This window comes from Protomyctophum bolini, assembly GCF_963924005.1.
Source record: "Protomyctophum bolini genome assembly, chromosome: 11".
NCBI lineage: Eukaryota > Metazoa > Chordata > Actinopteri > Myctophiformes > Myctophidae > Protomyctophum > Protomyctophum bolini.
The window spans coordinates 22,582,308-22,597,340 of record NC_137872.1 but is presented as its reverse complement, the minus strand read 5'-3'; the positions used below and the strand labels follow the sequence as shown (position 1 = coordinate 22,597,340).

The 15,033-nt window shown below is 42.5% G+C and overlaps 1 protein-coding gene across 1 annotated transcript in view; it reads left to right on the top strand.

The window, feature by feature from the left end:
* The first annotated feature begins 11,467 nt into the window (after nucleotides 1–11,467).
* pde4a (phosphodiesterase 4A, cAMP-specific) overlaps nucleotides 11,468–15,033 on the top strand; it is a 45,147-nt gene continuing 41,581 nt past the window's right edge. Inside the window, exon 1 of the mRNA XM_080776633.1 lies at nucleotides 11,468–12,397. Within this exon, the coding sequence (XP_080632759.1) occupies nucleotides 12,186–12,397 (212 nt within the window). The 5' untranslated portion in view covers nucleotides 11,468–12,185. The remainder of the gene's footprint in view (nucleotides 12,398–15,033) is intronic.

Genomic DNA, 15,033 nt, shown 5'->3' with positions numbered 1-15,033 from the left:
GGTTGTTGCCTTGCATGGTTTCCTCCACCATCGGTGTATTAATGTGTGTCGGTGTGAATTTAAATGCAATTCAGCCGCTGCCCGAAAAGTATAGGAGCTTGCTTTGTCTCTAAATGGTATTTTGGTCCAGCATCACCCGCTATCTGTTTTGCCGACACTGGTATTTGCGCCTAGAGGTGTGGTCATGGGCGTGCTGGTATATGCACGCCGTAAGCCGTATGCCAAATTAGTTTGGTAGAGCAGAGCTTGCCTGCATGTATATGTCCGCGTAGTGCAGGCTGCGTCATCTCTCTTTATGCTCCTATGCATCTCTTTGTAATTTTCCTATAATCAGCAGAAGCGACTGCCTGCCACTTCCTTGTGTCCATTGTGTGTATATATAAAACAACTACTTTGGCAGAAAGTTGAGTTAGTTGCCAAAACATTAAGTGGCCACCATGAGGCTGATTTGAGACCGCCGATCGGTCCAGCAGTGTCCCAGCTTAGCTGTACACAGAAAGACTCACGGACGGACACGTGACATGGACATTGTGTGTATATATAAGTCTCACTTGTGCAGCGTGCGCAGCACAAGTGAGACTTCAAGGCAGGAGCAACACTCTTCCATGGGCTATAGACCGTAAGGCTATGAAGCAATAGCACTGGGGCATAACGGGCAACGGATAAGGGATCTCTTAAAGGCAATGGAATGTGGCACAGTGATTGGTTTAATTATTGTAACACCCAAAACACACCTATGCATAATATAACAGTAACGGAGGTGTTTTAGGGATTTAGACAGGTAACCAAAATACCAACTTTAGTGGGGGAACACCCCTTCCCCACTGCTAAATCCCAAAACAGTGTATTTAGAAAGATCAAACGAAAATGGTCACCAATCAGTCTGGAATATGAAAAAAATGACGCATCTGTCTTAATAATGTGTACCGATTTGCGTAATGTTTAGACAAAATTGTATTATTAATTTGCTCTACAGTAGGGCAATGTTAAAAGGCTGGCATTTGTTCCTCAACATAATGTGAATGTGCGTGCAAAGTTTCACTGCAATCGGACGTTGCGTTCATGATTTGCGGCATTTGGCCGATCATGTGTACCGATGTGTGAAATTTGGATAAAATATATATATAATTGTTAATATAAAATATTAACGAGTAATATATATATATATATATATATATATATATATATATATATATATATATATATATATTATTTTTTTTACATAAGTCGCTCGCCTGGTGGCACATATTATGAAAAATGCAGGCCTGAGGTTTTTCCTTGGCCTCTGGGGAGTGCGCATTCACATTTCTACACGGATCGGTGCAGAAATAGGTAAAAACCCTCATAGCACCACCATGAGGCTGATTTGAAACAAAATCAAGTGGCATTTCTTCTTGGCCTAGTACTCCAGGGGCCAACAGTGATATTTTCACAAATTGGTATTTTTGAGTGCAGCCACTCCATCGTCCAGCAATGTGTGTCTGGCTGGCTGGGTCACTGGCTGCAATATCTGGGAGGGAATATGTCAAAAGTTATAAAGATTGTGCACTTAGTGACAGGTTTTAGAGTTTTGCCATGGTATTAGGTGTGGGTGGAAGGTTTTCAAAAACCCTGCATACAAGTTGTGCTGGCCCACTAGTGGCCGGTATGCATTAACTCCAATATTAGATGGCTCATACAAAAGGTTTTTTCGATAAATTTTGTTACTATTGGGCATGCTAAATAAGCACACAAATAATCTAGGAAAATGTAACTTCCGGAAAGGCGTCATTTTCAAGATGGTGTCCAAACCTATCGTAATTAGGAAAATTGCTGCGCCTAGACGCCTACTGTACACACATAAAGACCCCAGGAAAGTGTTCTAAATCTTCTAAACCACATTAATATATATGTCTTTGCGACAAGTCAACAGTGCTAGGGGATTAGCTGTTTACAGATGGAAGGACTGTATACTGATGGACGGACAGGGTGCCAAACATAGTCTCGGCCATGCTTTTTAGCTTGTCAGAGACAATTAATCTGGGTGACTTGTAATTTGTGTGACACACCAATATTTTCAGATGGCTTTAGGGGATCGCTCTGTCCCAATTAGAGGGCAGGCCTGGCATCATGTTTTAATTACGCAAAGCTGTTTGTAACAAGAAGTGCAACGTGCATTCATTTTTGCCAGTTACGAACTAAGGGATCTGCCTGCACTCGGCTGTTGTTGCTTATAGCGGTCCACAGAGAGCGGGATCAGTGATCTTGCGGCCAGGATAATCTTCTGTAAATCCCCCAGCTCCGTTATCTGACCACAGAGCACAGAGAGGTTCTCCCCAACAATGCCAGACAGTGGTAGCAGACAGTGGCAAGGGATTGCCTGCTGTTTTGGGAATGACCTATCATCACTCACTTTCTACTTCACTCATCTCTCTCTCTCTCTCTCTCTCTCTCTCTCTCTCTCTGCTCTTTCCTCTTGGCCTTTTTATTTCATATTGGTTCCTCCCAGCTGGCCCACTCAGAGGTTCTGATGGTTCATCCCAGGCCCACTCAGAGGTTCTGATGGCCAGATGTCCTGTATGGGCCCATGTGGCACCATGGCTGTGGCGCGTAAGCAATAACTCTCACACACACACACACACACACACACACACACACACACACACACACACACACACACACACACACACACACACACACACACACACACACACACACACACACACACACACACACACAGACAGATCAGCAGCCTCTCGGATATTGTGATCTGTGATGTTAATGTCACCATTAAAGTGAGAGCAGGCTGTAAGTATGGCCTTTATCCTTCTTGCACTGGGACTGAGAACTGAGAAGCACTAAAGGTGAGCTGAGGCAGGCAGACTTTACAAACCCACGTTGAACCGAGTCATCTGAAAACCATTAGTCACGGCTCACGGGTCAAAGGTCAATCCCCCTGAAAGCATGGCCCTGCCATGCATGGATGAAGAGATTCCAATTGAAAACAAAAAACAAAACAAAAATGCTATAAAGCAAATTCTTGAGTGTAAATTTTACTCTGACGCTTACAGACGCTTGTTTGACTGTACGACTCAAACGGCAGCAGAGCTGTGATTGTATGACAAGCCCATAAAAAAGTAGCACCATTCTCCAATATTTCACGTGCCCCCCTCTTCCATTTTACAACCTCCCCCCCTATACTGTAACAATCAGCCAGGTGCTAAATGGCTGGCTGAGCCATGCGGCCCAATGGGAGAATGGAGTTAGGTTGAGATTGGTCGTACAGAAATAAACATCTGTGGTTGTTTGACAGAGGAGGAAGTGGTTTGCACGCAGGAAATTGTCATCCTCCGCTATAGAGCACAGACCCTGTGTGTGTGTGTGTGTGTGTGTGTGTGTGTGTGTGTGTGTGTGTGTGTGTGTGTGTGTGTGTGTGTGTGTGTGTGTGTGCGCGTGTGAAGGGTGGTTTGAGGACCGGTTTATGGACCAAGCCAGGTTAATCATTAACTTGGATTGAATAACAAATGAAAAAGAGAGCGATGCAGCGGGGATATAGCTCATTCGAGGGACGGTTCCTTCATCCTCTCCCCCTAGGGACAGCCTGATTAACAGCAGTATAATGCCGTACAGTGCAGGCAGATTACAGCTGACATGGGACTTTATGGAGGAAATGCTGACGTGGCAGTAGTTCACCCCAGACAGGGTCTCTGTGATTATTATTGTTACTGAATAATCAATGTCTGGCAAGGGTCAAAGCAGGGATTGTAAAACAAATCTCCTCCACAGTTTAATTAAACTAATCAGTGCAATGAGCCAGGCTTCAAAGCAATTTAGAGAAGGCTTCAGTGTATGACGTGTAAATCGTCTTTCTGAGTTTTTGCGAGTGCAAAGCAGAGAAAACTAATTATCTCTGCCAGGTCAATAGGCCGGGAGGCGGATGTCACGTTTTCACCCCTGTCCGTGTTTGTCCGTCTGTCCATGTCACGTGTCCGTCCGTCCGTCCGTGAGTCTTTCTGTGTACAGCTAAGCTGGGACACTGCTGGACCGATCGGCGGTCTCAAATCAGCCTCATGGTGGCCACTTAATGTTTTGGCAACTAACTCAACTTTCTGCCAAAGTAGTTGTTTTGCTACAACTACTTTGATTGATTGAATACTTTATTAACAGATTACAGTACAGAGGGGCAGTTATACAATAATACTAAAAGAATAACACAAAAAGGAGGGCTTATTTCCACGGTGGTCCTAGTATATATTCAATTAATCAAGCCATATTAGACATAAGGATGTACAAATACATATATAGTACATCAATACTAGGAGCAGTAAAATTATATTTACAGAAAAAGAGTGGGGGGTAATTTATTTTGGCAAGCTTAAAGACTTACTCGTCTAGGTCGAGTTGCAAATTGCAGACAGGTGCTCTTTTATTACCTTTTTTGTTTTTGAAAGTCACACTTTTGATGGCTGGTGATGGGGCATTCCATATTTTGGTGGCATAACCCCAGAATATGGGGGGGTCACTGGAGCTCCCTCTGGTGTTTGTGGGCGTTTTTCACTCTTTTGAAGTAGTTGTGACAGGTACATGGTCACTGGTCCCTTGAGTATCTTGAAAACCAGGCCCATTGCAAGTTGCTGTACTTGGGATAGTGCATGGGATAGCAGGGGTTAGGTTGTGTGAGGTGACGGTCTAGTTAGTAGTAGACTAGTTTGTTTTGAGAGGTCTGTAGTATTATTGCATGACGTGCATGCAAAGACAAATTACATTGAATGAGTGCTCCAGCTGCTGTCCTCATTCCTACTGACCAATGAAATTGTATTCCTTTGTTGACTTTCTTGATTACTTTTGTTGCCGGAAAGATTGTTATCTAACATACAACCCAAATAGCAGGTAATCTCTTCTTTTCTTGGGATCATTGTCACCCACTATAATCGTAAAGTCTGTGGCCTTAGTGAGGTAAATTCTGGACAGAAAAAAAGAAGAATGGATTCAGATTTACCTATAATAACAGTTTGTTATCTTATCAGCGATGTGTACAGTTTCTACCCTTTTAAGCTCGGAGCTATAAAGGGCTTTTTCAACCTGCAATTTGCTCTTGTCCGAGACCAGGAACACAGAGTCATCCACAAACGAGAACTAATTGCTGACTGTGGCTGTGGGCTTCAAGCTGTTCCACGACGTGGCGTGGTTTCATGTAAACTGCAGATTCTGTCTAAAACTTGCATAAATCTGTACTCAATATTATCACTGTATCATACAGATTTCTCATATGCACTATTCACTCACATTTGACCTGTGTAAACCGTAAATAATAATTTGGACAGAGAGAAAGAGAGGGAGAGCGACATGAAGACATGCAGGCACCAGGGTGCTCGTGCTCGGGTGTCACAGTGGTAAAATGCCTGCCCACCAATGCGGAATAAGAACTAAATTGTGAGAAAAAGGGGTCAAAAGAAAAAAAGCCCTTCACAGGCACAATTACTTTGTGGAATACATTCCTCTCTGGCAAAAGAACATCACGATTGCTAAGATGACAGACATTCTTTTATTTCTAATGGTAGATATATAAATAGCTCTCTATCAGGTTTTGTGAATAATAGAGAGAGAGACTTGGCACTTCATGGAACACAATCATTTCTGTCTTTTCTGCCTTTATTGACAGTGGCACTGTGATAAGACAGGTGAGGGATTGTTGAGACATGCAACAAATGGCCCACCTGGCCTGGGAATTGAACCCATGTTGCGCCCGCCTGTACCACTTCTTCTAATATCCCGACGCTGTCAGGAGATGCCAGTTAAAGACACATTGGCCTTTAAGTGTAACTGCAGGACAATTTAAACGTTGAATTTTCCCTCATCTTTGTGGCACACACCCCTGTGAAGATGTGGGATATATTCTTTTACCTAGTTCTCTCAGTAATTTGATAGCGCAGGCCGAATAATGCAGCTGTATGCGATATCTTGGCCAAAATACCACTCAGCAGAATGTCGTGCGGCCGTTGTGCAAGCGATAAATGAGCTCGTACATTTTCCATGTCAGTGCATGGCTGCATCTCTCAGTATACGTATATGAGCCAGAACTGTGTTGTTTAAATATGGCCATTATTGCAGCTCGCTCTCCAGTCAGATCAGATGGTGAATGTACAGTATATGCGTCATGTGTCCCCAAGCGGCTCAGAGCAACTTGACAGACACGCACTATAGCTTTAATCTGCTCCTCTGCTATCCTGACAGTGATGGACGAAGTACACAACCCCATTATTTAAGTCAAAGTATACACTATACAGTTAGTTGTCTCTTAAATGTAATGCAAGTCATACAGTAAGTATAAATGTATGCAAATACTCGTTAATTACTTATACTTCAAAGATTTACTTAATCACTTAAATTGAACCCCAGCATCCATATTCTAGGCGGGGAAATAGCAGCATTGGGTCATTGGTCAAGAATTGCTAGCTGGATGCTTGTAGATCGGTGTGCTTGCCGTGCGTGCATGCGTGTGAGAGAGAAACATTGGTTGTGATATTACGCTATTCCAAATAGTGAATAGTGATGAATGGTGGATAATGAAATGACACACTGTCATGTGATCATCATGTCATTGATAATGAAATGACACACTGTCATGTGATCATCATGTCATTGATAATGAAATGACACACTGTCATGTGATCATCATGTCATTGATAATGAAATGACACACTGTCATGTGATCATCATGTCATTGATAATGAAATGACACACTGTCATGTGATCATCATGTCATTGTATTGAATAGTGATTATGGTGGATAATGAAATGACACACTGTCATGTGATCATCATGTCATTGATAATGAAATGACACACTGTCATGTGATCATCATGTCATTGTATTGAATAGTGATTATGGTGGATAATGAAATGACACACTGTCATGTGATCATGATCATCATGTCATTGTCCACTGTGATGCACTCCACTGACTGTACATTACATCATGGAACCAACAGAGCTTCATACAGCCAGCTGCCTTGTAATCACACCGCAGAAATACAGAGTGTGCACTGCCAAATCCACAGTATTTGTTTAACTGAGTCCGTAAGGATTTCCTGAGTGTGTGCGCGTGCGCGTGCGTGCGCATGTGTAAAAATGGGCCCCTACGGATACATTTTTACACTATGAAAGATTTGTTGTGTGTGTGTGTGTATGTGTGTGTGTGTGTGTGTGTGTGTGTGTGTGTGTGTGTGTGTGTGTGACTGTGTGTGAGAACATGAGTCACTTTGAGCATGGCTGCCCTTGCTTTCCGTCGCCCCTGCATGCTTAAAGGGAGAAGGGAGTGACAGAAAAGACATGAACTGTTGAATATGGAAAACGATGGAAGGAGGAGGAGGAGGGGGAGGGGGCAGAGGGACTTGACAAGACGGGTCATTTTCATTCTGTTCTTCAGTGCAGCTCATTGAAAGGTGGAACACTGAATCCATGTGCCATTTATACTTCATTATATGACAGATAACCGATTTGCAAGCCCACAGCATGTTGCGTCTGTGTTGTGATGTGAGCTTGAACATCTGTTATTTTCTGCGCATAGCACCGCTGTACGACGGAGGATGAATCAGACGCCAGTCGGTCTCGCTTTGGTGCTCAGCTCTTGCAAAGAAGGCGGACAGAAAAGCTGCTAATATTTGCAAGCTTTTTTATTTGAGCATGTGCGCTGGTGCCTGTGCAAGATGGCATGCGTCTCGCACACTCACACACAAGAGAGTATGTCAGCCTCTATATCTCAATATCTGCCCTTTGTCTCTAGCCCATTCAGGACGGGAACCCCTTTTGGTGTTTGAGCATTATGTTATACTTTATTGAAAAATAGCAGATCTACAAGCTTTTGAATATATATTCTTTCACAGTGAACGTTTTTAACTAAAATCTTTGATTCTGGAGGGGTCCCTGGAACAACATACGGTATTTTCAGATGTGGGTCGGCGGCCAATTACATATATTTTTGGGGGTCCTTGACATGAAAATGTTTGAGAACGACTGACATAGAAACATGGGTTTTTCAGAATACTGTTTTGAAAATAATTTAGAAAACATTTGTAGGATCGTCCTCAGGTCTAAATGGGCTAGAAATGTCAATCACAGATGCACACGGATGGATGCACAGACGGAGTAACGCTGGTGGAAAAAAGTATTCACATGTTTTACTTACAGTAGATATTGTTTTGGGCTTTTTGCCTTTATTGATAGATTTACAGTAGTTTGACAGGAAAGGGGGAGAGAGACTTTATGGATAGATTTACAGTAGTTTGACAGGAAAAGGGAGAGAGAGACTTTATGGATAGATTTACAGTAGTTTGACAGGAAAAGGGAGAGAGAGACTTTATGGATAGATTTACAGTAGTTTTGACAGGAAATAAAAGGTGGATACTTTATGGATAGATTTACAGTAGTTTGACAGGAAAAGGGGAAAGAGACTTTATGGATAGATTTACAGTAGTTTGACAGGAAAAGGGGGAGAGAGACTTTATGGATAGATCTACAGTAGTTTGACAGGAAAAGGGGAAAGAGACTTTATGGATAGATTTACAGTAGTTTGACAGGAAAAGGGGAAAGAGACTTTATGGATAGATTTACAGTAGTTTGACAGGAAATAAAAGGGTCCAAAAATGTTCACTTTGTATACATTTTATAATACCAATTGGTATTATATTTTATATAATTTTAATCGTTGATTAGTCACCTTTACAACAAGCCGATATGGCTTGTAAGGGCCAGGTGTTCGTGGCATGAGCAACACTGTTATAAACGTGTGCGTTGCACGGCACCCCCAAAAACGTTGCCTAAATGGCAAAATGCTTGGTATTCAACCCTTGCTTTGAGTTGCTTAGTGGATTGTATGGTTGCACTCTCCCACAGTAATAATGAAAAAACAACAAACACATATTGGCTATTTTTACACTTTTACACTCAGGGCTATATCTTATCCCTTATCCCTAAATTATTTTATAAAAAAAAAACCTTTTAAAATAGTTCAAATAGCCGATCTACAAGCTCACAATGTCTCGATGTAGTTCGGCTAGTTGAACTATTTTAAAATGTTTTTCAAAACAGTAAAAAATGGCTATGGGTTAAGGGCGGCGCAAAATGGAGCTCTCAGTGTTAGGGAACTCGGTAGCGTGTGGAAGATCCATACGCACTACACAGCCACAACAGCTTGGTATGGTATGGGGCAGTATCTCTCTCACAGGCAAGACAGAACATTTAAGGCAATCTCAATGCAGTGAGATATCGGCATGAGTGGCAACTGGCAATCCCATATCTTCAGAATCTGGGACCTAATCTGATGATCCTCCAGGATGACATGACAGCACTCACCTCTCCACTCAGAATTTGGGAGTGCAGGATGGAATGGCCTGTGAGTCCAGACCTCAACCCAATTGAACACTTGTGGGATCAGCTTGGACGTGCTGTACGTGCTAGAGACTGAGTGACCAACGGAAACACCTTCTCTGACTGAACTCAAAGCAAGGTTTGAATACCAAACATTTGCCATTTTGGCAATTGTTTTGGGGGTGCAACACACGTTTGGCAGTGTTGCTCATTCCACGAACGCCTAAAAGCTGTACCTCGTTGTAAAGGTGACTAATCAATGATTAAAATGATATAAAATACAATACCAATTGGTATTATAAAAGTAGAGAAATAATGGACCAGTTTACGAACTTTTTGTGCTGAGTTTAGAAATACTACAAGTAAAAGTCAAAACATTTAAATTTACTTGAGTAAAAGTACAAAAGTATTGGCATCAAAATATACTTAAAGTACCAAAAGTAGAAAGTACTCATTATGCAGAATGTCTCATTTCACATAAAAAAGATATCTTGAAAATTGCATTGTGAGCTTGTATATCTGCTATTTCAAAATGGCTGAAATGTATAGGGCTGAAGTGGGTACAATGTTTTGTAATCATAATCAAAATCTACAAAGTAACTAGTAACAATATTTGGATCTGAGATGTAGTGGAGTAGACTCAAGTACAAATACCTCAAAATGGTACTAAACCCATTTTGGGCGGGAACCTCTTTTGGTGTTTTAAACATTATGTTATAATTTATCTGTTGAAAAATAGCAGATCTATAAGCTCATGGCGCGCCACCGAGTGGCGCTACGAGCTTGTAGGTCTGCTGGAGGATTTAGAAGATTCTTTTTAATTTTGAGGCCAGGCCTACAGTACACTTCACCACTTTTCAACCTATCTTCATATAATAGGTCCTCACTAATAATCACGATAAAATGGCACGATTTTTTCCTACTAAGTCTGTGTCTCATAGGAGGGCTGTGGGAAGTTTAGAAACCGTCTTCCAGTGACATCATCATTATGCAGATTATTTTTTAAACAAGATTTTTTTACAAAAATGTTTAGATTTTCATTATCGTGAGAACGATGGCTTCCATTTTCGCTTTTCAACTTTTCAGGACTAGAAAGCCTGCAGTTTTTATTAGCTTGTATTCCCCATCGATGATGTCACTGGAAGACAGTTTCTGAACTGCCCACAGCCCTAATATGAGACACAGACAGATTATTTCATGATTATTAGTGAGCACTTATTATATGAAGATAGGTTGAAAAGTGGTCCTTTAAGTAAATGTACTTAGTTACTTTCCACCACTGCTTGGTAAACCCTGTGTGCTTCCTTCCAAGCTATTTCATGGACCAGTTAATTGTCCTTCCCACAGTATAGTACGCTAGATTGGTCCAGTTGTCCTTCCCACAGTACAGTACGCTAGATTGGTCCAGTTGTCCTTCCCACAGTACAGTACGCTAGATTGGTCCAGTTGTCCTTCCCACAGTACAGTACGCTAGATTGGTCCAGTTGTCCTTCCCACAGTACAGTACGCTAGATTGGTCCAGTTGTCCTTCCCACAGTACAGTACGCTAGATTGGTCCAGTTGTCCTTCCCACAGTACAGTACGCTAGATTGGTCCAGTTGTCCTTCCCACAGTACAGTACGCTAGATTGGTCCAGTTGTCCTTCCCACAGTACAGTACGCTAGATTGGTCCAGTTGTCCTTCCCACAGTACAGTACGCTAGATTGAGAGTCTGAATCTGTTCATATCCAAAGGCAAAGGAATGTGCGGTCAGTGAGCAATGCTGTTGATGTCAAAATACAACATGTTTTGGGCGCAAACCTCGCCTGCACTTTGGTGGAAAATGTAAACATTTACACAGGGCTGTGACTCAACCCATCTTTGTTGTCTTTATTTTCTCTGCTTTCTCTCTTCCGCCTTATGGGGTGATTTCTTACTTACCATCCAAAATCCTCTGTAGTTTGGTCTGCTGTACCGTATACTGTCTTCCTGTTACTGCAAGAGGAACTGCGAGGTGCGAGATAAGGAGTGTGAGAGGCCCATGCTTGCGGTTGAGGGGAGTGAGGGACAGGGGCAAATGAACAGATCTAGATACCAAAAAGTCAAATGGAGAAAGAGGCAAATTAGGCAACATTCCCAAATGATGACCCACCAGCCCATCTGGGATGTATGCTATGCTGACAGTGGCATGATGTGTGAGAGGGGGAGGAGCCAGTGGCATGATGGGTGAGAGGGGGAGGAGCCACCTGTGAGGTGGAGAACCAAGGACAGCCAAGAAACGTGACGGGGCCTCTCCCCGGCCGGGGCTGAGAGAGAGCGAGAGTCGAGGTGGTGAAATATCAGAAGCACCAACTTGAAAAGAGGTTGGCTCAGACAGGAACTGCACGCACTGACATGCGAGCCTCAAACAGACCTGCAAACACAGATATCTGTGTAAAGGCTATAGGGGACATAGTGAGAGGGTGAAATTGGAAGTTCAGCACCTGCAGGAATGCGTGCATTTTGACTCTTCAGATGATTAGGAAACCAGGACTATAAGGCAAGGATCAGGATCTGATAGTAGACCATTTTGGACTGATAGTAGACCATTTTGGAACCCTTTTTTTCTGACTCTCTTCCTGCACGAGACGTGAGATGGGGTGCTAAAAGTGGGATGAAGGGGACTGCATAGGAGGGGGTGAGAGCGAGAAGAAAGCACATTATATCTAAGACATCTGAACCACTTTGAAGTGGTTTGAATACTGTGTGTGTGTGTGTGTGTGTGTGTGTGTGTGTGTGTGTGTGTGTGTGTGCTCATGTGGGGGGGGATTTAATTTTTTCTTGAACTGTTCTGCCCCGCTGGGACCAAAAGCGGCAGAGATGAGTCAGAAGAAGCTAACACGACAGCTGACCCTCTCGGAGAGCGACGAGTGCCCTCCTGTCACCACCTCCACCTCCAATGCCCCCACCCAGGCCTCTCTCGTGTCCCCCGACCAGCCTCGGGGACACGGGGGCTCCTCTCTCTTCCGCCGCATGAAACTCAACCGCAGCATTCAGGAGCGCAGGCGCTCGTCGTCTCACTGTTATTACAGGTACATGTACAGCTCCCGATGTGTCCAACCCCACTGTGTCTCTGTGTGTAACTCTCTGTGTCCAGATTCATAGACCTGGCTGCCTGGCTGTCACCGTCCCTTGAACACGTCCAGAGGAGTGCTAACTTGATTTTAGGGTGGTATCTATGAATGTGTGTCAGCGTGCGACCGTACGTGCCAGCGTGCGTGCGTGCCAGCCAGTGTGTGCGTGCATGTGTGTGAGACAGAGCAAGGCAGAAAAACATTTGTTTTGTTATTGCAAAGAGCTACCCAAGGGCGTATTTAATGAAACCTTTCAGCAATTTGTTGTTCTAGCTGAATTAGTGAATAGTGGTGAATATAATGGATACATCCTTAGTAATATAAAGTAATATAAATGTCATGTTTTTATTATTATTAAAGATAGGGGTGATAATAATGCACACTCTGGTCTCTTACGCACAGGCTATACACGGTCAATACAAAAACTGCTACTTTGAGGACAAAACCATGAAAAGCACTAAGACTTGTTTACATCAGGGTCCTCCATTTTCAATTCAACAGAATATTTAAAGATATGCAAATATACAATTCTATGAAAAAACAGGAAATCATCATATAAAGACAGTAAAAAAGGGAAAAAACATGTACAGTATTGAAAAAAGGGTTTGGAGGGGGGGGGGTCAGTCAGATCTTTTTATTTTTTTACGGGAGCCAGTTTCGAATTTCAGCCGTCCATAGGTGCTCTTTTAGAGCGGTTTTGAAGGAGTCAAGTAATTCACATTTCTTAACGGCTGTTGGTAGGGCGTTCTACATTTTTATTTTAGTGGCGTAGGAGCGGAATTAATTTAATCCCTTGTTTGAGCCGGATCTGCATTGCATGTGGTTTGTTGAACTCCCTGGTGTTGTGAGTGTGAATTTCCTTGAAATTAAGGACGTATTTAGACAGGTACAGTACAAGGGTATTTTGGTGGTGTAGAGAATCTTGTAGACCAGGCCTATTGCAACATGCTGTCACTCCCACAGATACCTACAGTCACGAGCAGATTAGATTCAGCATTATTAAATGCTGACTTAAAACTCTCATCAATTACTCTGAAAGTTTGATGGATTAGTCAGTGAATAAAGGTTGCAGAGGGCTTACACTTACACTTGTGATATGTTTTACATCATAGAGAGTAGACGCATCTAAACTCACCACTGGATTTAAAAAAGATGCTTGTGAACTCGGGTTAGCGTTAAACCCAGATTGTGACATAGGCAAGGATGTCAGATTATAACGTTACTCGCGTCAGTGTCTCTTTTGCAGAAAATATGGACAACGCAGCCTATATATTTTCCAGCATCCCGAGAGAAGAGGTTTTTATACTATGTAAAATATTAAATAATTCACACAGCACATCGCTTGAACAGAACGTAAAGTGAAATCGATTAAATGCACACTCACACACTGGTGTACATGCTCGTCAGCTCACAGTAGTGGTGCTGCTGGCCAATACTTAGGCCTATTCCAAGAGCAGAGCTTACCAGGAAATCATTTTTATATCTAAGTAACATGTCTTTACATGTCTTTATAATATCAGATGTGATTAACACGCCGTACTCCTGTTAAAGGCAAGTAATTATCTTCAAATGAAAGGGGGCACCTTTCTCTCTCTAAGTCTGAGAACGACAATGGTGATACTGAGACATGGGGATTAATTATTACTGTGGAAAGAGCTTTGATCTCTGGGACCATGTTCACATATTGTTCCTATGTCTTAAGAGTGGTTCCTAGTACTCGGACCAACAGTCTGCGTCGCTCTCAATTTAATTGGTCTGCCAATGTGACGAAGATGGACTTTCTCAGCATGCCTCAGGCACATGCACACTACAGTTTATAGCTGTGTTATTGCTGTGTTCTTTGAGTTTGGAAATCGGGTCTATTGTGAAAAGTGATTTCAAGCTCACAGCGTGTCCCATCGCAACACGGGCGTGAGCTTCTATTTTTACTATTTTATTTTAAAAAAATGAAATTTGTAAATGTTTTTGATTTAGATAATTTGTTTTGTTTCTCCTACAGTACGGTTTAATGACATGCCCAAAATAGAGATACCAGGTTGAAAGTAAGTTGAAACCAAAAGTTTGAGGACTTGGCTTGAAGTTTTTGGACGACTAATGAAGAATCTAATACATTTGCTTCAAAACATAACATTTTATTTTCACTAAGTTAGAAGTTAAGTCCTCGCCAATTCTAGAACGTATATCACTGCCCTTATAATTCATTTAGATTGAAGTACATTGGTGTGAATTAGTTTGAATTCAAGAGCTGTTGTTTAGGGGGAAACACTGCTTTGTCGCGTGAACAACAGTGGAGTGCTCACGGTGCGACCTGGCGGAGGACCTTTCTGTTTTCGGCTTTGTTTACCGTTATCTTGTGAGAAGGTCATTGTCGAGCGGATCTGGCAGAGGTGGCCCCAGTGCATTATGGGCTCAGTGTCAATCAGCGCCGTGCTGTATTGATGCTGTGTGGACAGCTGTCTCGTCGTGCCCTCAAATCATTTCACTCCCGACGTCTTAACAACAGGCCATCATCAACCTAACAGAAACTGCCGCTGTGCGACACGTTCGTTTTGAGCATGTTTTATCTTAACTCTGGTCCTCCAGAGACCAGAGAT